The sequence below is a fragment of the Polypterus senegalus genome, chromosome 10 (genome assembly GCF_016835505.1).
Source record: "Polypterus senegalus isolate Bchr_013 chromosome 10, ASM1683550v1, whole genome shotgun sequence".
Classification (NCBI taxonomy): Eukaryota; Metazoa; Chordata; class Cladistia; order Polypteriformes; family Polypteridae; genus Polypterus; species Polypterus senegalus.
The window spans coordinates 40,420,363-40,448,101 of record NC_053163.1 but is presented as its reverse complement, the minus strand read 5'-3'; the positions used below and the strand labels follow the sequence as shown (position 1 = coordinate 40,448,101).

The window sequence follows — 27,739 nt, the reverse complement described above, 5'->3', positions numbered from 1 at the left end:
CTATATTAACATTGTGCTTCTTCTCTGGTTTAAGGAAAGTAACAAGGAGAGATTTTTGCTTTGTACCGTAAACAACACAAAAAAGTTTAAGTCTTACTTGGCAAAAGAACTTGAAAGTAACCCAGTGAAAGCTACAAATGCCCCTGCCACTGAGGTTTTTCTGCAGCCGAAGTGGTCTGTAAACATGCTGACAATTGGGGAGCAGAAGAAGATCATACCCATGGCTAGCGCACCTACCCATGCTGTGAAAATATATAAAACATGTTAGAAAGTGAAAGGAAGTATATTGTTGATTTTTTTCATCTCAACTGAGTTTATTTTTATATAATGCACTTTCCAATGACAAACTCAGAGTAGCAAACACATCAACAAATATGGTGAAAATAAAATAAATATTTAATAAAACACAAACATATCATGCAATGTGGTCATGAAAATACACATAAGCAAATGTATGTATGCTTATTTTTACCTCTACACCTTAATAAAAGAAATAGTGCCTGTGTGTCCGTTTACTGTGTCTCAGAGATTCCAAAAGAGGATACGTCAAAAACATTTTTTAATAATAAAATATATTGTATTTGTAATTCCAAAAATGGCACATCATAAACATTAACACTGCTTTTATGAATGCCATACCAAACAACACGTAACAGAGATATGTGCATTGCACGGCACACTGCTAATGGTAATGCTTAAGCCTACTTTGATTACTTTGTGTATGATCAAGATCTCTTACTGTAAGTTAATGGTAAATTCAAATACGTTTTTACTTAGTTTGAATTAGAAGAGAATGTAGTTATAACACAGATAATTGAAGGTTCTTTTTTTACCTCATAAGCCAAAAAGTTATTGGAATGTCCTTAATTTTCAGCTATATCCCTGTGTTATAACAGAATGTTCTCAGATTGTAAATAGAAATCAACAAAGAAACAAACTGTTAGACAAAGAGGCATTAAGAACTTACAGACATTTATCTGTGTATGTTTCTGTTAATATGGTCCAAGTGTGTGCAAGAACAAACAGAAACTCTAAGTAATGTAACCTAGACACTTCTTCCTTAAACAGAAATATACATACAATATGCGAGAACATTATTTTTGCTTGTAGTATCAATTTTTCTTTGTGTTTTCATATGAATTGTTTGCTTTGATTTTCAAAACATTTAAAACAAAGGCAGTAGGACTGTGGAGTATTTTTGTAAATAAGTCATACTAACTGGTAGAATGGCTTTCTGGTATTTTGAACTATTTGGAAACCCACAACAAACTCAGCTACACGTAAATTTCAATGCATCCTAGATGGTAGTACAACTAGAAGATAAATACTGCGCACAGATGCTTTATTGATCCACGGAAAAGTGCAGTACTACAGTTTCTGATTAGAAATTAGAACATTATAACAATCTAGATGAGAACAGGTCATTCATCCCAACAAAGCTTGCCAGCCCTGTCCATTTAATTCATCCAAAATACCATCAAGTCTAGTTTTGAAAGTCCAAAAAGTCATACCACACTACTAGGTAATTTTTTTGTAAAACATTTTTAAACCTGTTCCACTGCTCCTCAACTGTCTCCACACTTAAAATCTAACCCAGTATATTCTCCTTAGACTTCACTGCATTTGCTCAAATTTTTCCTGCCATAGTTAAACCAGCTTTGGTTTTTGCGTCCATGCTCTTCCAAAACACTGACAACTGCTTTATATTGTGGTCAACTGACTCCTGCAGTTCAACTACCTGTACACCGTGATTTCTATCTGGGTTATTACAAAATACTAAAGAACTACATCAAAAGAATTTCAGAAAAAAAATCCTGGAAATGCTTCGTATTTGACTCAGGAGAATTTTACCATGTGATGGAAGGAATTTTTTTATCATTTAAAGAAAGTTAAAACACATGTATACAATTTTGTTATTGCCACTTTTATCTAATTCTGGAAGTATTTTGAAAATAGATTTGTGAATGCTATGAGACCACAATGATTTAACTTATTAGATGTGAGTTGTAATCATTCATTTGTATTGTCAAAAAGTTGTAAGAGGAGACAAAACGGTTGCCAGATGAATTGCTTTTTAATACATTGTCCTATACATGCCTGATAAAGGAATGGAGGCTTCACATTTTGTCATCATTTAACTCGGCTGAAATCAACATTAATTTTACTGAATTTTCCTGCAATCTAGGAGTTATCTTTGACTTTAGCATGTTATTCAAAACACTCATTTCAAAGCTATCTAAATCATGTTTCTTCAGTCTTAAAAATTTGGGGAAATCAAGGTGTTTTCTAAATAAGCGGGATTCTGAGAAATTAATTCATGCATTTATTTACAGTACAATTGGCTACTGCAATTTGGTGTTCACTGGATTTTCAAACTGTTCTTTATTAAGCTTCCAGTTAATCCAAAATTCTGGTACAAGAATTATTACAAGAACAAGAAAATACGGACACCTAACTCCAGTTCTTAAATCCTTACACTGGCTCCCAGTTAACTTTAGGGAAAACTTAAAAATCCTCCTTTTAACGTCCATCCATTATCCAACCCACTATATCCTAACTACAGGGTCACGGGGGTCTGCTGGAGCCAATCCCAGCCAACACAGGGTACAAGGCAGGAAACAAGCCCTGGGCAGGGCGCAAGCCCACCGCAGGGCCTCCTTTTAACATATAAAGCCTTAAATGGCCAAGGTCTGGCTTACCTGTCTGAAATTATCATGACTTACAAACCAGAACATACATTAAGATCTCAGGATGATAATGTGCTTATGATTCCAAGGATTAATAAAATAACAGTGGGAGGTCGTGCTTTTAGTTACAGGGCCACTAAATTGTAGAATGGTCTGCCTGCTACTATAAAAGATGACCCTTTGGTTTCAGCCTTCAAATCCCAGCTAAAGACTCACTTCTTCAGTTTAGCATATCCTGACTAAAGCTGCTGATTAACTGCACATACTGACTCTCTATTGTTAGTAATTAGTACAAAAACATAAGTAACATGATAGTTATAATTTGTTACTAACCCTCACCTATTCTGTTTCTCTTCTCTGTACTCAAATGTGCCACTGCCCACCTGCCAAGTTGTTCTGCCTGCCTAAGGTAAAGTCTTTTCTGATAGAGTATCGCAGGAATCATCGGGTAGAGGGGTCCTTTCATCGGACTGGCTGTCCCAGCGCTGACTCAGCTGTGAAATGGCCAATAGGGGGAGGCAGCTTGATGGCCAAGGTCTCCGGGATTCTGAACAAATCCAAATCATATTATATGATATCATCTACTGTTCAAATCTGCTCTGTTCTTGTAATATTTCTATTGCACTATTATAATGTATTGAGGATTACTTGTCTTCTGTTCTGCGTATTGTATTTACCACCTTTTTTTGACACCCATCGCACGCCCAACCAACCTGGATAGGGTTCTCTCTTTGAAGTACATTTCCCAAGGTTTCTTCCATTTTTTTTCCTAAAAGTTTTTTTTGTGAGTTTTACCTTGTCTTGTTAGAGAGTCAAGGCTAGGGGTCTATCAAAAGGCAGGGCCTGTTAAAGCCCATTGCGGCACTCCTTGTTTGATTTTGGGCTATACAAAAATAAATTGTATTGTATTGTATTAATTGTTTGATTGCATTTAGCATGTGTACAGATGCCTCTCCAAGCATCAGTTCATTGTCTAACCAACATGCACAATTCATGGTCATGGGGGCACAACATACACATCCACAATTATGCATATAGGACTGTGGTAAATTTCAAATAAAGTGGCTATTTTGTTTGTCTACACTGGTGATGAAAACAGCAGCTTCATTTGTTAATACCAAGATAAACTTTATGTAGTAGTGTTTCAAAGCTTCGAAACACAAAGCACATCTATTAATATTACTAGGAGGCTTTGCCCCCTGCTCGCTTCACTCGCCAACCCCCCGGCCTGCGCTACACGCCAGCCACTTCACGTCTCTGCCTCTCATGTATGTGTATTTCACTTTCACCAAACAAAAAAATCTTTTAATTCTCACGGATAGGCCTCTTCACTGGGAAGAAACACTACTTTCCCTGATGGCAACACAAATTAGACGATCTACAAGTTAAAGTTTAAAGCCAAACAATATCTACATACAGTGATCATCCATTATATCTCGGTTCAGCTATTGCAACCCTGCTAAATCGCGGATCTATTATTATTATTATTATTATTATTATTATTATTACTAGGGGCTCTGCTCACCGCTTCGCCGCCCACCCCAAGTTTGGTTTATCGGATAAACAATTTAAAATGATTGTTATTTCATGGGAATTGTTATATATGCATTATTTTAATTTTTACTTTAAAACTTTTGTAAAAACAATCTTTGTCCTTTATTTCCTGCCCCGAGCGTGGTTAAATCTCTTATAACGCTGCTCGCATTGTAAAGTGGGGGTCTGAACACATGCGATCGGTTCAGCTGCTGTCTTGCTGTTGCTGGCCAGCAGTGTGTTCTACTTGTCGCACTTTGTGTCAATCATTTAAAAGCCTATACAGCAGCTGTCCTTTTGCCACTTTGCATCTCTGCCGCTAGCGTTCTGAAGGGGTGGTGAGGGGTTGTGAGGGCTGAACGCACGCTAAGGAGAAGTGCTTGGAACATCTGCTGGCTTGCTTCTTCTGGCGAGCTGCGTATTCTGGTTGTCGTTGTTTTAAGAGCTGGGAGCACCTGAAGTATGTCTGCCAAAAGCATTCCTACAACTGCTAGGTTAGGTGTCCGTGAACTTGTTTTAAATTGTTTGTATGTAGGGCGTGAAGTGCAAAAGTCACCATCTCATGGGTTTTGCTTCCTAAAGTTGTAATGTCTAGTCTTGTGTATCATCAAAGTGTTCCTCCAAGATGATCTGGTCTCGATTGCTTCACTCAACCCCCCCCAGGGGCAAGCTATACTCCTGCCACTTCGCGTCTCTCGCGTTGTGAACAGGGGGGAGATAAACACACACTAAGGAGAAGCAGATGGATCAGCTACTGGCTTTGTGCTGCTTCTGCCAAGATGCGTGTTCTGCTTGTCACTCTGCGCGTCGATCATTTAAAAGCCTGTACAGCAGCAATCCTTCTGTCTCACTGCCTTCTCTTGCGTGACGTTAAAATGTCTCTCATGGGACATCAAATTGTCTTCCGAGAAGATCATGCCTCGTCTCCCTGGACTTCTGCCAAGATTTTTTTTTTATAATAGAGAGATGTTAGTCATATCCTTAGCCCGACATCCACATATCACATGTGTTTACAAAGTGTGTTTTAATATGTTTACATGTGTTTAAAGCATGTGGGAGGGGTATTTGAAGGCATAATCTATAAAAAAATGTTTATTTATATGGTCTTTCTATATCGTGGATTTTCACCTATCACTGATGGGTCTGGAATGTAACTTCCGCGATAAGTGAGGGGGGGTCACTGTACTTCTGTCATATCACCTATGTCTATATATTCAATCTCTTCTCGCTGTTCTGTTATTTCACCGAGTAATAATTTCAATTTGTTAGCGCTAATGTGATCTTTACTATTAGTTTTTTGAGACTTTCGAATTTTAGTACTTTCATAATCTCTAACCTGCTCTCCATGTGTATTGCGCCAACGCTTTGAACCTCTTTATGACGTTCTACTTTGTCTTCTACTCTTTGTCTTTTATTTCCGACCCCGCATGGAGCTGAGAGCGCAGGAACTGTCTGACAATAGCATTCATACAAATGAGAAGTGAGTGTGGTTGGGAATGTTTGAGAGGAGGGCAGAATCTCTTGGCAAAAAGTCTTGTCTCACGGGACCCTAAATAAACTCTCGCAGGAGTTTAAATTATCTCTGAGAAAGTCTCATCTCAGGATTTCCTTTTAAAATAGAGAGACATATACTATGTTAACAGAAATTCACAATTAAAAAGATACACAGTACTGGCAAAACACATATTTCACTGCTGAATATGAATATTCAAACACTACATTTATGTCATTCATTAGGTGTTTGAATTCATGTTATGAACGCTGTAAAACCATGTGTCATATATTGAAATTGTAATTCTCTGACAAACAAGATTTTAAAATCAGATATAATAAGGTTTGAAATTTTAGTTGTAGTAATAATTTTAACCAGTATATTTGGAGAGGAAATTTTAGAAAATAAATTTTGAATTTGCACCTGTAAGATAAATCAGGTAGTCCACTATGATTTTGTTCTTTATTAACAAGTCATGTCTAGTCAAGTTGGGGAGCATGCACTGGTACAGTGCGTTGTCGCACCCACTACACGGCGAAACAACTCTGGATCCCGGTTTGCAACCCCCCAGGCAGACACGCAGTCCAGTCCCCCCTCAAGAAATGACCCTCTATCTGCCGCAGCCAGGTGTTACGTGGTCGACTCCTTGGCCTGGTCCAGCCACTTAGGTCCCCAACAATGAGGATCTTATGAGCTGGATCACCCTCAGAGAAACGCGGCACCTGGCCGTAGTGCCGTAACTGATGCTCCCTCACAATGCAGGTAATGTGCCTTATTCGGGACTCCATGAAGAACCGCTCATTCGAAACAAAGTCAAACCAACGGTACCCAAGGATTTTCTGGAGAGGCACAGTACCAAAGGAGTCCAGTCTTTGTCTCAAGTCACTGGATAGCATCCATGTCTTGCAACCATATAGCAAGACAGAAAGCAACAGGACTCTAAAGACTTGGACCTTCGTCCTTTTGCATAGATAACGGGAGCGCCACACACCAGCGACCTCATGACCCCCCATGCTCTCTCAATCCGTCTACTGACTTCACAGGAAGAGTCACCAGAGACATGAATGTCACTGCCAAGGTAAATAAACCTCTCAACAAGGTCAACACTCTCTCCGCAAACAGACACACTGCTGATGGCTGTGTCCAAGAGGTCATTAAAGTCCTAGATCTTGTTTTTTATCCAGGACACTCACAACCCCAGACACTCAGACTCCTCACTCAGTCTCTCAAGCATCCTGATCAGAGCCTCCATTGACTCTGCGAAGATCACAGCATTGTCAGCAAAGTCAAGATCTGTGAATCTTTCTTCACCAACAGATGCCCCACAGTCGCTGGACCCCACGACCTTGTCCAACACCCAGTGAATACAAGCATCGGACAGAGTAAGAGCAAGAACATACCCCTGACGAACCCCAGAATCAACTGGGAAAAATGCAGAGGTCCCGCCTCCACTCTGCACAACACTCACACTACCAGTGTACAGGCCAGCCATGATATTCAGCAACCTCGAGGGGATCCCACAAACCCTCAGGATGTCCCACAGGGCGGCTCGATCAACTGAGTCGAACACTTTGCAAAAATCGACAAAGGGTGCAAAGAAACTCTACAGATATTCGCATTTGCGCTCCATGAGAACGGTCAGTGCCAGGATGCGGTCGATGATAGACTTCTTAGGCGTAAAACCAGACCGTTCCAGTCACTGGTAGGTGAGCAAGTGATCACGGATCCTATTGAGGACGACCCTAGTAAGGACCTTACCCGGCACCGAGAGCAGTGTTATCCCCCTGTAGTTGCTGCAATCCAGGTGATCACCCTTCCCTTTCCAGATACGAACAACAAGTCCCATTTTCCAGTCAGTTGGGTTGATGCCAGTCTCCCAAATGAAAGCAAAGATTGCTTGCAATGCCAGGAGGACAGCCTTACCACCAGTATGGAGACGTTGCAGCCTTTCCCCACCTCAGCTGGTTCACCACCTGTGCAATTTATTAACTATATGCTGAAATTCCCCAGACATGTCACATCTTTGCATTGTATTTTAAAATAATGAATACCACAAATAGTTTATGTATGACATAGTGGCACAATGGTAAAGACATCTGGGTTGGAGTCCTGGTCCTCCCTGCATGGAGTTTGTATGTCTGTATAGATTTCCTCCCACAGTACAAACACGTGCTGGTTAACTGGACTGGTATTACAAAATTGTTCCGTGTGTGTGAGTTTGTGCTTGTTTGTGTGTGTTCCCCTGAGATGTACTGGTGCCCACTGTTACAATTTATAATGTATATTTTACTGTATATTCTATTACAGAGAAAGGCACTAAAAGCCATTTAATGGGATTTCTTTTTTTTTGCCATGGTATCAAATAGGTTTTGAGCTTCATAAAATTTCACTCGTATTAGTATCAAACACATAAAATTGGGGATCAATACATCCCTAATAATCATATTAATTTGCATTTTTCAAAATTCAAAATCTGATTATTTTTCCTCAGTCTTAAAAGCACATGTTGAATGTGTCAGTCCATGTTTTGGAAAAATTCTTTTGTCTATACTAATAAAAAGGAAAGCCATCACTGACTGACTTGACTGACTCATTTACTCACTCACTGACTGACTCACTCATCACTAATTCTCCAACTTCCAATGTAGATAGAAGGCTGAAATTTGGCAGGTTCATTCCTTACAGCTTACTTGCAAAAGTTGGGCAGGTTTCATTTTGAAATTCTACTCGTAATGGATATAACTGGAACCTATTTTCGTCCATATACTGTAATAGACTGCAGCTCGATGGCTGTGGGAGGCGAAGTTGCGTCTCGCATCATCACGCCTCACACGTAATTGAGTGCCTGCCCATATAAGGTAAATATTCGCAGGTGAAGGACTGTTCTTAGCATATTCATAAGTAAAAATATCTGAATCACAAACTGATGTTAATTATATTTTGTCCATGAATACTTATTAAATAATTCCAAATAGTCTGTCCGCTTCCTTTCATAGCTTTTCCGATGGTTGTGCTGCTTCCAGGCATGTATGTTCGTATTAAAGCATTTAACCAATCACAAATTTAACCAATTTATTTCAGCCATCATTTGTTGCCAGGCAGACAGGCCTTCACAATCCGTTGTGCAGGCACTCTAACACAGAATAAAAGTCGGTTTGGGGAATACAAGAAAAATTTCCCGCATGCAGCCTTCTCCAGTTTAACACCAGAGCCACGGAGCGCTTTTTGATCTGTCTCGGCTAAAAACAGAAATGACTGTAATGTATGCCATGGATGACTTTGCAGGAAAATCTCCCACTGATCTCCTTGACTTCCTTCATCAGAAAAATCTGAATGAGAGCATGGGGCAGCTGTTCACATTGGTATATTTGGCGGTGACCATTCCCGTGTACACTGCTTCTGTCGAGCGGACATTTTCAGCCCTAAAGCGAATTAAAACTTAAACAGAAATACGACAGGGCAGGTTCGACTTTCACCATTAGCTTCGATGGCGATAGAAACGGACTTTTTGATGGAACTGAAGCGCACGGATAATCCGTACGACAGAGTAATTGAACTGTTTTTGAGGAAAGAGAGGAGGCTGGATTTTGTTTACAAATAATCCGAATTTTTGGTGAGGAAAATGTTGCGATTTTCCTAAATAATATTGCAAGTTTATGAGTTATTATTGATGTTTTTTATGTGTGTCGCGGCTGTGGTTGCAGTAGAAAGGAACTTGCTCACCCCTGGTTTGTCTATTCAATAAAGGCATTTATTGTGGCTACAGGAGTTATCTTATATATATGTATATATAAGTGTGTACGCCTGATGAGTCCAGAATTAGGGCAAAACACGTGCCGTGTACTCTTTACATTATTTGACAGTAAAACTATTTATATATATATATATATATATATATATATATATATATATATATACACATATATATATATATATATATACATATACACATATATTATATATACACACACACATACATATATATCAGCGCTTCCCGATTCATTTTACACTCGCACCCCCTGTGACGGACGATCCCGATTTCGCACCCCCTTGGTTTAAGAAGAAGTATGAAAAATATGAGGTTAACACAGAAAACAGATCACCAATTGAAGCTTTATGAATAATGGATACTTTATTCGCCATCAATAATTGTTTTGGTAAAACCATACTCAGTGTAATCCTCCTTCCATTTTCTAATTTTTTTCGCGACTAGCCTTGATTAAACTAATGGTAAAAAATTAAGAGATAAGCGACGGTGACTTACTGAGGCAGGCAGGAGAGAGCACAATAGCACGCAGGCTCGATGTAGTACGCGTCAAGTCGATCTAAAATGCGCGATCAGATTCGAAAAAATATATATATATATTTTTTTTATTAATTTTATTGCAATCCATACAAAGCAATCACGTTTTTACAAAAAGAAGAATTGAGTTAAGAACAGATCGATCCCCACCCCTGAGAGAGAGAGCAAGCCAAACAGCGTAAAATTTAAGGCTTGCAGACATACCTAAATTAATAAATTCTCTGTGCTTCATGACCTTATTTTAAAATGTTACTGATTAGCTTCTGCCATGTTTTGAAAAAAGTCTGTACAGATCCTCTAACTGAGTATTTGATTTTTTCCAATTTCAAATAGTATAACACATCGGTTTCCCACTGACTTAAAAGAGGAGAGTTTGGGTTCTTCCAGTTTATCAGAATCAGTCTGCGTGCCAAAAGTGTAGTGAATGAAATCACACTTTGTTTGTCTTTCTCCACTTTAAGCTCCTCTGGAAGAACCCCAAACACAGCTGTTAATGGGTTAGGAGGGATTGTGAGTCCAAGGCTGTCTGAAAGGTAATTCAAAATTTTGGTTCAAAATGATGTTAATTTGGTGCAGGACCAAAACATGTGAGAGTTTTAGTCGAGACAGATGTGCTCGATATATAATTTTGAGTTGTATAATTGCATGCTTTGCACATATGGAGCTCGAGTGAATTCTCTGCATTTCTACTTTCCACTCCTTTTCTGATATGTTAATTGAGAGATCTTTTTCCCAGTGTCCTCTTGGATCTTTGAAAGGGAGGGATTGTAAAATGATTTTATATATTGCAGCGATGGAGTCTAAGTCCTTGAGATTGAGCAATATTTTTTGCAGCATGGATGAGGGTGCAAGATGAGGAAAATCTGGAAGGTTATGTTTAACAAAGTTCCTGATTTGAAGATAGTGAAAGAAATGTGTACCTGGAATGTTAAATTTGGAATGTAATTGTTCATAGGATGCAAAGACCGCCACACCCGGAAGTGCTGGGCTTCAGGGTTCTTCAGGCACCGAGGCGCCGCCTGGCGGTGACCACGGGCCCCTACAGGGTTGGGCTTCCAAGCCCCCTACCCGAGGCCACCAACAAAACCAGGGCGTTCACCCCCTCGTGGTCGGGAGGAGGCACCAGCCCTCCTCCAGTCCTCCCAGGCATCCCGGCTGGGCTCCACCCTCAGCCACATGCCACAGTGCCCCACTACCAGCGAAGACCCGTTGGTCTGAGCGATACATCCCGAGAGGGCAGCACGTCCATGGAGTGGGTCCTACTACGTACCCAGTGCCCACCACGGCACCCTAGGACGCACCACTTTGGCACCCCTTCCAAGGCCTTAGCACCCCTCTGGTCTGTACCGCTCTCGCCTCCATAGTCCCCGCTAGCCGGGGCACCATCCGGTCGCCGGTGGAGAGTCTTCCCACGGAGCAGCCCGTTCCAGGAGGGCAGGTTCCCAACGGGGCAGGTCCAACCGCTCATCTTGGCTTCGGTCCTGTGAAGAAACAAAAGGGAGGGCCAGGAGCGTCCCTCCGATCTCTGCACCGGCAGCGCTCTCCCCCCCTACCGACAGCCCTCGACTTGCCTGTTCGGCACCTCCGCCGCAGGTTGCATGCCAGTCCGTTCTTTGTTGCCGGGACCGCTCTTGCAGGTGGCTCCTCCACCCGCCCAGGATTTTCCCTCTGCCTCCGCAGAGGATGGCCCTTCGCCGGACGTGCAAACCCAGGAACTGGCATACACCCCTCGGTTCCCCCTTCCTCTCTTGGACGCTCTGACGGTCTGGGTCTGAGCACGACGAAAGTTCAAATCCAGCCCCGTCTGCGTCCATGCAGAGCGACGGGAGACAGCTGCAGGCTTGGAGCGCAGGGCGCTAGGACCCAGGGCACTCATCAGCCCTTGTCCTGCCAGCCCCGGCGATCTCGATGTATATATATATATGTGTATATTGTCGCATGGAAGCCCAACCCTGTAGGGGCCTGTGGCCACCGCTAGACGGCGCCCCAGTGCCTGAAGAACCCTGGACCTCAGCACTTCCGCCAAAACAGGAAGTGCTGGGGGGAAGAAGACTGGGGACACCCGGAGGGCTTCCGGGTGCGAAGCCGGCACTTCCGCCACACGGGGGTGTGTCCGCAGGGGATTGCCAGCAAAGCAGCTGGAGCCAATCCGGGTTGCTATTCAAGGGGCCTCCTACCTTCAGTCATCAGCAAGAGTCAGGTGGAAGAGGACGGAGCTTGAGAGTGGAGTGGAGGCGGCCTGAAGGAAAGGCGTTTGGTGACTGTGAGGCCTGGACTTTGGGGGATCGGTGCTGGAGGCACTGGGATGTGCACTGAACATTAACTGTAAATATTGTATATAATAAACGTGTGTTGGGTGAACTAACGATGTCTGTCTGTCTGTGTCCAGGTCCAGTTCCACAATTTATATGTATATATATATATATATATATATATATATATATATATATATATATATATATATATATATATATATATATATATATATATATGTATATGTATATGTATATACTGTATATGTTTATGTGTGTGTGTTTATATACAACATTCATAACAGTGACAAAACAATTACATTGACAATCATGTTACTTTATTTTCAAAATGTTTCCTTTTCTTTTCATTACTTCTTTAACACACTACTTTTCCGCTGCGAAGTGCGTGTATTTTGCTAGTCATCAATATAAAGAAATGAATAAAAATACTGTACATGATTTTTATCAAACACACCTCTCTAAAAATTTACCTGGATTCAGAACTCCCAGCTTGACCTTCTTGATAAAGAATTTATTATATACATTAGTTAGAATGAGAGATGTTTCAGAAGGAACCACGTTGCAGCCTTCAGTTTGATCCTATAGTTAAGACATTTTTGCACAGTAACTATCAGCTGTTTTACTGTCTCGTTAGGTTTTAATGTTTGTATTATAAAACCTACTGTTAACTTATGCAACACAAATTATCATCAGAAAATAAAAATATTATCTCTTTTCTAGTGACTTGTTTTTTGTATGGTGATGCAGTTGACAGTTGATCCACAGTAAATTTACAGTGAATTTCAAAGTCTACTTTCAATTTGTATTTTCAATAGGTGGGGCAGGCAAAATTTCATAATTGTACAATGATAGGAAGACAGTCCAAAGTTGTTATGAAATGTTTTTAAATAAAAACCATGGTGGCAAAGCAGACAAGACTCCAAAAATTAATAATACAGACTGACAGAAATTTGTCCTCTTTCGTTAATGGTTGGCTTGGTTAAAGAACCAACAAAACAAACAATACATTTGAACCAGCTTTTATTAGTGAGCCCTTCAGCTTCTCACTGCATTTTGCAGACATAACAATGCAAGACGATCTTACAAATATATAAATTAAGAATATAAATCTAGATTTTAACAGGGAACTGAATCAATATTGGAAGCTGTATAGCTCAAATGTATTGTTTGTTTTGTTGGTTCTTGAATGTGCTTTTATTTGCTTATTTAAAATATACTCTGCTCTTTTTTGTAATGTTGTTAACATTGCAGCAGGTTTCTTTAATAAGATGGAGAGTGGCCTATTAAGGCTACGTACCAGCACATTTACTTTGGAACTGTAAGCTTTCATATCTAAAGTTTTATATATTAAGGTTGTGAAATAGACAAATAGAACCACCTGGTTCTGAGAAGGGCTGGCCCAAACATGACCCTGGGGCAGGGTTTAAAAGTGTCTCAGGGTAAAGAATTTGAATGAGCTTTGGAAGAGAGAGAGAACAGAGTGATGAAAGTGTAATGGAATACTCAGAATGGCAGTAATATTTGCTTTGCCTTTCGTATCCTACACTATGTTCCTTTTTTATTATCTTCAGTATTTTATCTAGTAAATAAACACACCATTTTTGAGAAAATTCATGACTTTGTTCTAGTGTGAAGAAATGTTGAGGAGATGGCTATTATCAGGGTCAGCATGTGTGGTGAGGCTATAAGGTGATTGCCTCAGGCACCACTTTGGTCAACTTTAGTTACCTTTAAAGTTGAAATCAAACTCTGTGGTTTATGTAAGGTTCAAGTCTGTTACCACAGTGGTAAGTAATGTAGCCTAATGATTATGGATATGGGTGGCATGGTGGCACAGTGGTAGTGCTGCTGCCTTGCAGTAGGGAGACCTGGGTTCACTTCCTGGGTCCTCCCTGCGTGATGTTCTCCCCGTATCTGCATGGGTTTCCTCGGGGTGCTCCGGTTTCCTCACACAGTCCAAAGACATGCAGGTTAGGTGCATTGGCGATCCTAAATTGTCCCTTGTGGGTGTGTGTCCTGCGGTGGGCTGGCACCCTGCCTGGGATTTGTTCCTGCCTTGTGCCCTGTGTTGTCTGGGATTGGCTCCAGCAGACCCCCGTGACCCTTTAGTTAGATTATAGCGGGTTGGATAATAGATGGATGGATGTTGCTGACAGTTTAATCCCCACCACTCACTCATTCAGTGATCATTAGTAGGTCACCCAGAAGAAATATATTTTATAAAAAACATACACACAGGAGGTCCAATAAATAAAGGAAAGAACATTACTATATAAAAATAAATTACTGTTTTGGTGTTGTTTTAAAATAAGGGATGAGGATAAGTAACTACTGAAAAATTATGCAAAATCTTAAAAAATAGAAAAATTAATTATTGGCTATTGTAGAACATTTTTTGTTTAGTTTCTGGGAATATTATGAAAGCCACATTCCACACTGTTTAATTATTGTTCAAATGGTCAACTAAAAGACAGTTTATCTGTTCTGTAAACACACATTATCTAAAATGTTGTTGCTCACTCAGGAAGAAAATGTCTGTGTCACTCTATTCACCCATTTTGTAAAGTCAGCCCAGGGCCAGTGATTGATAGACTATACAAAATAGTACAAGCTAACTTAAAGAAAACATGTAAAGCTAATAAGACATTTTGTAATTCATTAAAATTATATCTTTAGAAATTCTTTCATTAACTGCTGCATAAGATAAAACTATTGATTTTGTATTTGTGCAGGAGATCAAAGAAAGTCACGTCAACACCCCCAGCACCACCGTCAGAAATCAGAGAATTTCCAGTTCCATTGTCTCAAAACACCACTCACATCTATAGTTATTCCAGGTTTCAAATAAAAATTAACAGTGTTAGATCTGTGGTGGTGATGGTGATGGGGGGATGTTGTATCGTGATCGTGGCAGAGAGAATAAAAGTGAAAAAACACTAACTTTTACAAGTACTATAAATATACATTGGCTGTTACAGACGCAAATCAAATGTATGTTTTTATTGTATAATATTAATAATAAGTGCAGCTCACTACTCAGGATCAAGCCCATGGCCTTTTGATTACAAGTCAGCAGTTCTTACCATTGCACCATGGAAGCTGTCATACTGTATTTGCACCTTTTGTGAAAGTGTTTATTCGATATTTGGACTTCAGGCTTCACACATTATACAGTTCATGTCGATATTTGTCATTTATTACTAAAACATGAAAAATGTTTCTGTTTTAACAAAGTGTTTACATAGATTGTTGTAGACACAGAATACACATCAAATGTATGTATTCCAAATAACAATCTATTATTTCCCCTCTAAAACTCCAGCACTTAACTCCAAGATAATTAAGGCTTGAGCTGTGCCTTTTCTGCGGTAGTTGGGGGGGGGATGGGAAGGGTGGTATAGCAGGCTGCTTGCTGCTTGTGCTTATCGACACATTTACAAGACAAAAGACGCTGATGGACAGGTGCGAAGGGATTTATGGTGGGCCAGATTTACCCATTTTTTCGCAGGCTTTGGTAATTCTAGTGTTAAATCACTGTGTAAATTTTAATCATTTGAGCTGCTGCAAGACAGTTACTGAGAACCCATTTAAGTTGAGTTGTGTAGCAATTTACGGGACGTAATGTTCTTATTTACAATAATATTGAACACTGAAATTTTAGCACATTAGAACAGGCTATTCAGCCTAATAAAGCTTGCCAGTCCTATCCATTTAATTCTTATTCTTTTACATAATTCATTGAATATATTAACAAGTATAAAAACTGAATCAATTCACTATATTTTATTCTAACTGAAATGCATGTAATATAGTAAATAAGTAGCCTCTTTAAATTCTGACAAAATGCATGTTTTCGTTGCCAATGTTGCTTCCAATGTATACATTATTTTTAACAGATATGAAACATTTTCTGTTGATAATTGTTGGTCTTTCCATAACTCAGGTTTATAGTTTTATGATATTGTTGAAAGTTTTGCACAGTTGTAACAACCATGCTCACACTCAGAGGCGGCAAGTTACACATGCTAGAACGAAGTCCAGACTTGGCCTCATCAAACCATACTTACAACTTTATTCCTTACACACCTTCCACTCAAGCTCCTCAGTCAACGGTAAAAACAAACAAGTTGGGCACAGTTGAAAGGCTCAGTATCAAAAAAAATGAATATATTGGAAAAAGAATGAAATATAACATCGAGAAATCCCTGTATTCCCCAAAACCAATGCAGATGCAAATATGTACAGCGTTAGATAGAAGATAAAAAAATACATGGCCCCAACCTCTCTTGTCCTCCCCTTGTCTTAACCAGAAAACATGTATAACTTACAATACAGTAAACAAACATTCATACACACAAAAAAGCCAAATGAAAACGTGGAACCTGTGGAGATGAGAAACGGATGAAAACCAGCCAAATACCAAATAATGAAAATGACAGAAAACTGGAATTCAAAGAGTGCTATTTCAAAGTATGAATCTATACAGTCTCACTGATGACTCCCGTTTAACAGTCCAACAAACCTGTTAAGTGGATGATGAAAAAGTCCTAAATACCTTACTGTCATGTGTAACCAAATAAGTAGTGATGATCTGTGGATGCCTTTGATGAAAGAATAGCAGTGCTTGATGTGGTGGATCACGGTCATTTTATGCATCCTTCTTTCTTTCTACTTCTTCTTCCTTTGAAAATGTGCAGTTGTAACACATCCCTAGAACTAAACAGGATACCCGACTTCCTAAAGTGTCATGTACAGTGCTTGGTGACATACTTCATGATGCAGCGAGGAAACTCTTTTTCAGGTATATATACATTTTATTTGCAAAAAAGGTCTGACAAACACAACACTTATAAACATTAAAGAAACACGATTGTCTGAAAGTATATTATGTGAAAATATTTAGTGCCCACATTCTGTAAGACCATCTAAAATAAGTAAAGAGAAAATAATAAAATCAAAAAAGAATAGTTGCCTTATTTTTTACCCCTTTAACCAAAGGCTGTGTATAAAGCAATAATCCAACCTCAAAAGAAATGGCATTAGGCTGAAAAATGGTGGTTATGTACAGTATAAAATCAGCATACTGATGACTTTGAACTTTTGGAACAAATTGGAGTTCCAACAGGAATCCAAGGTAAACAGAGACCCAGCAAGCAAACTCCAAACAGAAGGCATCTAAGTAATTTATGGCTACATCTAGTCTTAGATATGTTGACCTTTATTTTAAAAGCATTTAATCTCTTTTTTATATGTTTTTGAAATTTTAGACCACAAACTTATACGTCAAATCTGAATAAAACAGTATGTTTACATTTAGGCACACTGCACATACAAAATAATGATTACTTTTGAATAGTAAACATAAAACAGTTAAACAATAGATAAGCCTTTAAAAGTCCAAAGATCGCTCCTGTAACATGTTAATGTATTTTTTCCAAATGGAATTACCACCTAATGTACAAACCAAAGTAAACTGTCTTTTGACAAGTTACTAACAGAAAAATAAAGCAGAAAAATCCTTCTGTGCTCACTACCATTCACAAACAGCAAGCATTCTGCACTTGCTCTTAAAGTATAGCTAGGAAATTCCTTCAATTCTACTGACAGCAGCTAAGTATGTATCATGGTAATTTAGTCACACTCATACACTCATCTTTATGAGTTTTACACAATATACAATTTTTGCTTATCTTTTTCCATATCTGAATAAAAAATGTCTGCTAATGAAAGCTACAATACAATGTCTTGAAAAATCCAATTGGCTTTACTTAATCTGTGCCAAAAATATAATTTAATTATAATTCTTTATTCAAATTGTATTTGTTGGAGAATCATAAGAAATGTAATAAATAAGTAAAGCAGTTCTTGCTTTATATTGCTAAACTTTACTTCTCTAAGCTTTGTGCAAATAAACAAATCACTAAAGCCTCTTGAGTGGTGGAGCGTACTGGCTAAATAACAATATTTTTAAGGATACTGAACATTTACTGCTAGTTAAAAAAGTTAACTTCAACAAAACACAAATAAATGAGCCAAGGCTACTTTCTAGAACTCCCCAACCCTGTATTATCTTAGCGTTAAAAAGCTAAACAAAATCTGGAGTGACCCTGCAAGCAATAGCAACTTTCACTATGTCATTTAACTCTGTGAACGTTAGGCAAGAGCACCATTTTGATGTATTCAAGTTCACAACAGAAAATGCCTGCTCACAGATGTAGGTGCTTCAAAACATACATAAAACCTGCTTTGGATATTTTGGTCCAAGATACTGATAAAATTTGCTTAGACTTACATAGGCAATTTTTTTCTTCAACACAGAATTGCACTGCAAATCAACTAATTCCATTTGCAGGTCCTAATATTCTTCTCTATGTAACAACTGTTCTATGTAATAACTAATTTTTAGGCTATGTAAGAACAAAAACCCCAACCAACTTTTTATTAACTGACAGTATGACACCAGTTGTGGATAGCAGAATTGGAATAGTTTCTGATCAATGATGCTGAAACTTCAAGAGGAGGAGTATTGTAAAATGAAGAAATCGAACGCAGGGGGAGACAGAGATTTCCAGCAAGAGGCTAAAAGTAACTTAGCTGCAATGGTTGTAGTCATTAAAAGCTCCCACTAGAGATAGAAAAGGAAAGTGAGAAGAAAGGTCTAAGAGAAGAAGAACTTGAGGGAACAAATTTTATTTTTAAAAGATATAAGGCATTCTATTCCCCTGGCTGTGTCTGAGCAGCGCTGATAGGTGTATTTTATGAATGTATGCTAATAGTTACAATAAGTAGAGTAACAAAGTAGTTATTTTTTACTTCTGGGGTACAGTCTATGGACAAATTTAAATTGTGTGTCTTTAAGATTAGGATTTCTTTGCAGTTTTTGAATTTAGAAAGATGGTTTGCCATCACAAAACAGAGGACAGGGAAGGATCTATTAAACCTGATTGGGAGAGGTTTAAGGTATGCTTTGTGGAGAAGGGAGTAGAGCTTAGACACTGGTTTTAACTTAGGAGAAAGGGTTAAAGCAAATGAGTACAGGGGATGAACTGGGAGAAGGGAAGAGAGGGGGGGTTCTCATATCCTAAGCACAAACCTCAGCTGCAAATAGAAAAAGTAGGAATTGGAAGGGACAGGGTGCCACAGTCAAATAGAAAGGAACATTTTCAGGTCCAAATTATTAAGTATATCTCCCAGCATAGATACACCAGACTGACAAGGGGAGGAAGAAATTGGATAGCCTCTGATATTAAGGGCAGAACTGTGGAATAAAAGAATGTTGAGTTGCCATTTTGGCAGCAGTTACAATGATTTTTCAAGGGCATAATATACAATGGGGCCAACAATAGGGGATAGGGAGTTTATTTTATGAAAAAGAAATGGAAATGAAGTTGATAAATCAGGGGCAACAACAAGATACCAAGAAGACATGATTCACCAGCGTTTTTGTGTCTGCTTATAGCCCTTCAGCAATATCTTTTACAAGTAGCAAAAATGTACACCGGGTGTTACAGACTCGTATTGAATGTATGTTTGTTTTTATTATATAATAGTAATAATAATAGCAGCTTACTACTCAAAATGGTAAAGAGAAGACCCAGGCACAAACCCACAACCTCTTGATTATGAGGCAGGATTTAATACCTCTGCACCAGCCAAGCTGATATGTTTAACTTCTGTTGATTGATATTTGGGCTTCGCTTTTTACACATTGACAGCAACTTGTAAATTTAATTTCTTTTTCTCTGGTTATGACATTATGACGTTAAACTGCATCCAGCCCTGTCAGCGGTCCTCCAACTTGCAGGGAAATTATGAGGGTTGGTGGCAGGATTGGCACTCCAGCCACCATAAAAAAAACTTCACAAAGCTCAGAGACTACAGGAAGGACTCTTTTTTGCTCTCCGTGGGAGTAGCTCTCCTGCAGCCATCTATAGGAAGGATGCTCGCATCATGAAGGGGATGGGGGAAAGTCCTCGGGAGCCCCATCCCCAGAAGAGCTGAAACCGTTGGAGAGAAAATAGGGTCAGGTCTGTTGGGGATCGGAACTGGTGTGGTGCTGAGGTGTCGCCCGCTGCACGGCAGCACTCGGGTCACAATTTGGAGTTGCATGGAACGTCTTGTCTCTCCGGCAAGATGATCATCTTCCTCTGCTGTCGGAGGAGCTGCGTAAACTGGCATCATCCCAACTGACTGGAAAACGGAACTTGTCGTCCCTATCTGGAAAGGGAAGGGTGATAGCCTGGATTGTAGCAACTACAGGGGGATAACACTGCTGTCGGTGCCGGGTAAGGTCCTTGCTAGGGTCGTCCTCAATAGGATCCGTGATCACTTGCTCACCTACCAGCGACCGGAACAGTCTGGTTTTACGCCTAAGAAGTCTACCATCGACCGTATCCTGGCACTGATGGTTCTCATGGAGTCCAAGCGCGAATATCTGCAGAGTTTCTTTGCAGCCTTTGTCAATTTTCACAAAGCATTCGACTCAGTTGATCGAGCTGCCCTGTGGGACATCCTGAGGGTTCGCGGGATCCTGTAAACTGGTACTGTGAGTGCTGTGCAGAGTGGAGACAGGACCTCTGTGTTTTTCCCAGTTGATTCTGGGTTTCGTCAGGGGTGTGTTCTTGCTCCTACTCTGTTCAATACTTGTATGGACTGGGTGTTGGGCAAGGTTGTGGGGTCCAGCAGCTGTGAGGCATCTGTTGTTGAAGAAAGATTCACAGATCTTGACTTTGCTGATGATGCTGTGATCTTCGCGGTGTCAATGGAGGCTCTGATCGTGGCGCTCGAGAGACTGAGTGAGGAGTCTGAGTGTCTGGGCTTGCAAGTGTCCTGGATAAAAACCAAGATCCAGGACTTTAATGACCTCTTGGGCACAGCCATCAGCAGTGTGTCTGTTTGCGGAGAAAGTGTTGACCTTGTCGAGAGGTTTACTTACCTTGGCAGTGACATTCATGTCTCTGTAGACTCTTCCTGTGAAGTCAGTAGACAGATTGGGAGAGCATGCAGGGTCATGAGATCGCTGGAAAGGGGTGTGTGGTGCTCCCGATGTCTATGCAATAGGACAAAGGTCCAAGTCTTAAGAGTCCTGGTGCTTCCTGTCTTGCTATATGGTTGTTAAGAGACATGGATGCTATCCAGTGACTTGAGACGAAGACTGGACTGCTTTGGTACTGTGTCTCTCCAGAAAATCCTTGGGTACCGTTGGTTTGACTTTGTGTTGAATGAGCAGTTGCTCATGGAGTCCTGAATGAGGCACATTACCTGCATTGTGAATAAGCATCAGTTACGGCACTACGGCCATGTGGCGCGATTCCCCAAAGGTGATCCGGCTCGTAAGATCCTCATTGTTGGGGACCCGAGTGGCTGGACCAGGCCAAGGGGTCGCCCACGTAACACCTGGCTGCGGCAGATAGAGGGTAATTTCCGGTGTCTGCCCAGGGGGTTGCAAACCGGGATCCCGAGTTGTTTTGTTGTGTAGTGGGTGCGGCAACGCACTGTATGTGCAAGTTCCCCAACTTGACTTGACTTGACTTGGTTATATACTTGAAAAGCACACTTTTTTTTTTGTTATACCTTTTGTGAAAGTGTTTATTTGATATTTGGAATTCAGTCTTCACACATTATACACTTCATGTCAGCATTTTGTCATCAATAGTTTAACATGAAAAAAGTTTCTGTTTTTCTTGATTCACATTTCCTGTCATCCAACATTTACACGAATCGTTGAAGACATGGAACACAGATGAAATGTATATATTCCAAATAATGATATCATTATTTACCCTATACAACTCAAGGCACCTCACACCCAGATAAACAGACTTGAGCTCTGAGAATTTTACGTCTGACTTGACTTCAGCTGTGTTGGTGGGGAATGAGTGAGCAGGCTGCTTGTGCTGATTGACACATTTACAAAACAAAGAAACTAATGAGGAGGTGCAAAGGAATTTAAGGTGGCCTGGCATTATGACTTTTTCTGTAGATTTCAGGGATTCAGGTGTTAAATGGGCTAAAATCAAACAAATCAGTAGATGGTATTTATCCTCAGGTTTCTTAAGAAGGTTAACAATTTTACATGAACCCTTGCTACATATTTTTAGGAAGTCACTGTGCACTTGGGATATTCCACAGGACTGGAAAATGGCAAATATTATCCTGTTATATAAAAAGGGTGACTGCGCAAATCCAAGCAACTATAAGCTAGCAAGCCTAACATGCATCACAGGTAAATTAATGGAAGGAATTCTTAAGGGGAAAGATTGAGCACAGGATACAGTGCCACATGAAAGGCTGGGCATCAATCTAAAAGAACTGGGAGTTCAGGGTATAGTTTGTAGATGGATGCAAAACTGGTTTAGACACAGGAAGCAGAGGGTTATGATGCGAAGAACTCTATCAGAATTGGCTGATGTTAAGAGTGGTATTCCACAGGGGTCAGTGCAAGGGCAGCTGGTATTTTCAATATATAGTATACAGCACATATATATATATATATATATATATATATATATATATATATCTATATATATAAAGGAGAGTTGGGATCCGAGAGACTGTGTTTGTGTGTTTGTGGAGGGATTGAGAGTTAAGGCGGGTGGGGGAGTCACGTGATCAACTCCCTTCCCATTCACGTCATTTCATTCGCTTCATTTCGCTCCGATCTGAGCTCCCCAGCTGACGCGGTCTTGCGTCCCTTCTCCTTTACTAATTTACTGTTTGGTACACGCGGTACTTACACAGTCACTCATAAAAGGGGAGAAGACTCCGTGCAAGAAATGGGTATTGAAACTACCTTGGAAGACATGCAATCAACGAGGCCATTAAACGGATCTCAAGAGAGGTCTTCTAGGATAGAAAAAAAGCGCTTGGCTGCCAAAACCAGGCGATTAAACGAATCTCAACAAGAAACGACTTCTACGTTAGAAAAAAAAATCTATTCGCTGCCAAAATCAGGCGGTTAAACGAATCCAAAAAGACAGGATTTCTAGATTAGGAAAAGGACGATTGGCTGCCGAAACCAGGCGGTTAGAAGAATCTGAAAAAGACAGGATGTCTAGATTGGAAAAACCACGATCCGCTGCCGAAACTAGCCGGTTAAACGTGCAGCGCTGCCGGGTCTGCTAGTATATATATATATATATATATATATATATATATATGATTTGGATTGGAATATATGTAACCATCTGTTTAAGTTTGCCAGTGATACCAAGACAGGTGGATTGACAGATAATCTAGAATCTGTTGAATCATTTCAGAGGGACTTGGACAGCATACAGGCTTGGGAAGAGTTGTATCGTGAACTGCGTTCTGAGGTGACACACAAGCACTCGATGTTCACGGCAGTGTGGTAGTTTGTGAAAAGTGACCAGAAGTTGGGTGTCTAGAAGGTTTAAAACTTCAGCTTAGAGTTTTCTGCTAACAAGTGGCCAAAAAGCAAGTAAGTTTTCCTATTGTAATTAAAATTTATGTTCTGGTTAATGTAATAGTAATGAATATTAACCATTCAGTTGAACAGTGTAGTGTTTTGCGTTGTGTTTAACTAATTATTACATGAGTTAACACCGTATGATATTACCTTACAATTTGGATACACCTGCTCTGTTACAACTGTTGGCAAAATCAACTGCAATGTCAGGAAGTATTAACAACTAATTTGTCATGTTTATCTATCTGTACTATAATGTATTAAATGAAGACTTTTGTTATTAATTGACTGCTTGTTAAAATGTAAGAGACTTTATAGTACTGCAGAGTAATATATTTAAGGTGCAGTTCAGGTGTTCTGGTGGATAGATACTTGTCCTTTTTTCTTATGTGCCAATTTCTAGTGATGTAACTAATGGGTGGCATATACAGGAGATCCAATCCTGTTGGTGTCTATTTAGAAAAACCATACACTGTAATTGTCTGAAGGAAGGGATATGGTAAAAATGAATCCGTTAAGTAGTTCTCTCATTAAAAGCGGACAGACATACAGACAGACAGACAGACATTGGATTTTATATATAGAGAAAGATGTTAATTCCATACTGAAAATTGTATAAATATCTTACAAAAAAGTATAGTAAATTATGTAGTTACTGTAAATGCTGAATATTTTGTAAGATTTACTTTTAGATTTACAGTATACATGTTACACATTTGCCTTACAGGTCCCAGACACAGGGGATGCACAAACCAGTGTGTGTCTTCATGCCAGACCCAAGCCTGGAAAAATGGGGAGGATTACATCAGGAAGGACATCTGGTATAAAAATTTGTCAGATCAATATGTGGACAACAATACAGATTTCCATACCAGATCGGTCGAGGTCTGGGTTAACAACGGCTACCACCAGTACTGTAAGCAAACAGGGTACTGGTGGAAATTGGGCTACTGTTTGCCAAAGAAGGCGAACAAGAGGAGGGAGACGTGACTGGAGGCAGAAGGAAGGTAAAGAGAGTGTAACTGAGGGTAGGAACTTTGAATGTTGGCAGTATGACTGGTAAGGGGAGAGAGTTAGCTGATGAGATGGAAGGAAGGAAAGTTGAAATATTGTGTGTGGAATAGATTAAATGGAAGGGAAGTAAGTACAAGTTGGATGGGAGGATAAATGGAGTAGGTGTTATTCTGAAGGAACAGTATGTCAAGAGTGTTTCAGACATGAAAGTAGTGTCCAACAAAGTAACAATTATAAAGCTAAAAACTGAAGGTGTGATGATGAACATAAGTGTATTATGCCCCGCAAGTTGGGTGTGTGATGGATGAGAAAGATTTCCGGAGTGAGTTGGATGAAGTGATGGGCAGTGTATCCAAGGGACAGAGAATGGTGATTGGAGCGGATTTCAATGGACATGTTGGTGAAGGGAACATGAGGAGGTGATGGGTAGGTATGGTGTTCAGGAGAAGAATGAAGGTCAGATGATACTGGATTTTGTGAAAAGGATGGATATGGCTGTAGTGAATACATATTTTAAGAAGAGGTAGGAACAAAGGGTGATGTACAAGAGTGGAGGAAGATGCACACAGGTAGACTATATCCTATGCAGGAGAGTCAATCTGAAAGAGATTGAAAACTGAAAAGTGGAGGCAGGTGAAAGTGTTGTTTGGCAGCATAGGATGGTGGTCTATAGGATGACGTTGGAAATCAAGAAGAGGAGGAGAGTGAGGGCAGAGCCAAGGATCAAATGTTGGAAGTTGAAAAAAGAAGACTGCAAGTTTGAGTTCAGGGTGGAAGTAAGACAGGCACTGGTGGCAGTAAATAGTTGCCAGAGATCTGGGCAACTAGAGTAGAAGTAGTAAGGGTAACAGGAAGAAGATTGCTTGGCGTCAGAGAGATGCAGAAAGCAAACAAGAGTACAAGGAGATAAGGTGAAAGGTGAAGAGAGGTGGTGAAGGCTAAAGAAAAGGCATATAATGAGTTGTATGCGAGGTTGGACACTAAGGCGAGGGAAAATGACCTGTACCGATCGGCTAGACAGAGGGCCTGAGCTGACAAAGGTATGCATCAGGTTAGGGTGGTAAAAATAAAGATGGAAATGTATTCACAAGCGAGGAGAGGGTGTTGAGAAGATGGAAAGACTACTTTGAGAGGCTGATGAATGAAGAGAATACGAGTGAGAGAAAGGTGGATGAAGTGGCAATAGTGAATTAGGAAGTGCAATGGATTACCAAGGAGGCAGTAAGGACAGCTATGAAGGATTAAGAATGGAAAGGCTGCTGGTCCAGATGACATACCTGTGGAAGTATGGAGGTGTTTATGAGAAGATGGCAGTAGAGTTTTTAACCAGGTTATTTAATGGAAGCTTAGAAAGTGAGATGATGCCTGGGGAGTGGAGAAGAAGTGTACTGGTACCAAATTTTAAGAATAAGGGAGATGTGCAGAACTGTAGTAAATACAGGAGGATGCAATTGATGAGCCACAGCATGAAGTTATGGGAAAAAGTAGTGAAAGCTAGGTTAAGAAGGGAGGCAATGATTAGTTAGCAGCAGCATGGTTTTATGCCAGGAAAGAGCACCACAGATACGATGTTTGCTCTGAGGGTGTTGATGGAGAAGTATAGAGAAGGCCAGAAAGAGTTGCATACGACAGGGAGCCTAAAGAGGAGTTGCGGTATTACATGAGGAAGTCAGGAGTGGCAGAGAAATATGTAAGAGTTGTACGGGATATGTACGAGGGAAGTGTGACAGTGGTGAAGTCTGCAGTAGCAGTGACGGATACATTCAATGTGAGGGTTAGATTACATCAGGGATCAGCTCTGAGCCCTTTCTTATTTGCATTGGTGATGAACAGGTTGACAGACGAGATTAGACAAGAGCCCCAGTGGACTATGATGTTTGCTGATGACATTTTGATTTGTAGTGAGAGTGAGTAAACCTGGACATGTGAAGATATGTTCTAGAGAGGAGAGGAATGAAGATCAGTAGATACAGGACAGAATACATGTGTGCAGATGAGAGGGAGGTCAGTGGAATGGTGAGGATGCAAGGAGTAGAGTTGGCGAAGGTGGATGAGTTTAAATACTTGAGTTCAACAATACAGAGTAACAGGGATTGTGGAAGAGAGGTAAAAAAGAGTGCATGCAGGGTGGAATAGTTGGAGAAGAGTGTCAGGAGTATTTTGTGACAGACAGGTATTATTAGCAAGAGTGAAAGGGAAGGTCTACAAGAGAGTAGTGAGACCAGCTATGTTATATGGGTTGGAGATGGTGGCACTGACCAAAAAACAAGAGACAGAGCTGAAGGTGGCAGAGTTACAGATGTTAAAATTTGCATTGGGTGTGATGAGGATGGACAGGATTAAAAATTAGTACATTACAGGGTCAGCTCAGGTTGGATGTATGGAGACAAAGTCAGAGAGTTGACATTGCGCTGGCTTGGACATGTGCAGAGGAGAGATGCTGGGTATATTGGGAAAAGAATGATAAGGATAGAGCTACAAGGCAAAAAGGGAAGGAAGAAGGCCTAAGAGAACGTTTATGGATGTGATGAGAGAGGACATGCAGGCGATGGGTGTATCAGAGCAAGATGCTGAGGACAAAGAGATCTGGAAAAAGATGATCCGCTGTGGCAACCCCTAACGGGAGCAGCTGAAAGAAAAAGATGACACATATGTCATATAAGTTTCATGTGTGAGGTTTTCTTAGAAAGAGCCCATAATCTTGCAAGAAATAGACAATATCCTATAGGGAAAGGGTATGAAAATATAGAACATATACTACTTATTCTATAAAATTCTAAAAGGTACCATGTACTAATTTAGCATTCTGACATATAAAATCCTTAATGTATTTTTCCATATGGGTAGAATTTAGTTTTTTTTAGAAGAATTAAGTAGATAGGACTGGCTAGCTTTGTTGGACTGAAGGGCCTGTTCTTTAGATTATTCTAATGTGTAAAAAGCAGAGTTTAGTTTTGCTTATAGGTTTGCAAAATTATGTCTAATGTGAGAAGAAGAGCAACAAATTTA

At 40.1% G+C, this 27,739-nt stretch overlaps 1 protein-coding gene across 4 annotated transcripts in view; it reads right to left on the bottom strand.

The window, feature by feature from the left end:
• slc16a2 (solute carrier family 16 member 2) overlaps nt 1-27,739 on the bottom strand; it is a 181,192-nt gene that overhangs the window by 100,650 nt on the left and 52,803 nt on the right. For all 4 annotated transcript variants that reach the window (XM_039765758.1, XM_039765761.1, XM_039765762.1 and 1 more), the window contains one exon: nt 98-242. In XM_039765758.1, coding sequence (XP_039621692.1) covers nt 98-242 — 145 coding nt within the window. The remainder of the gene's footprint in view (nt 1-97; nt 243-27,739) is intronic.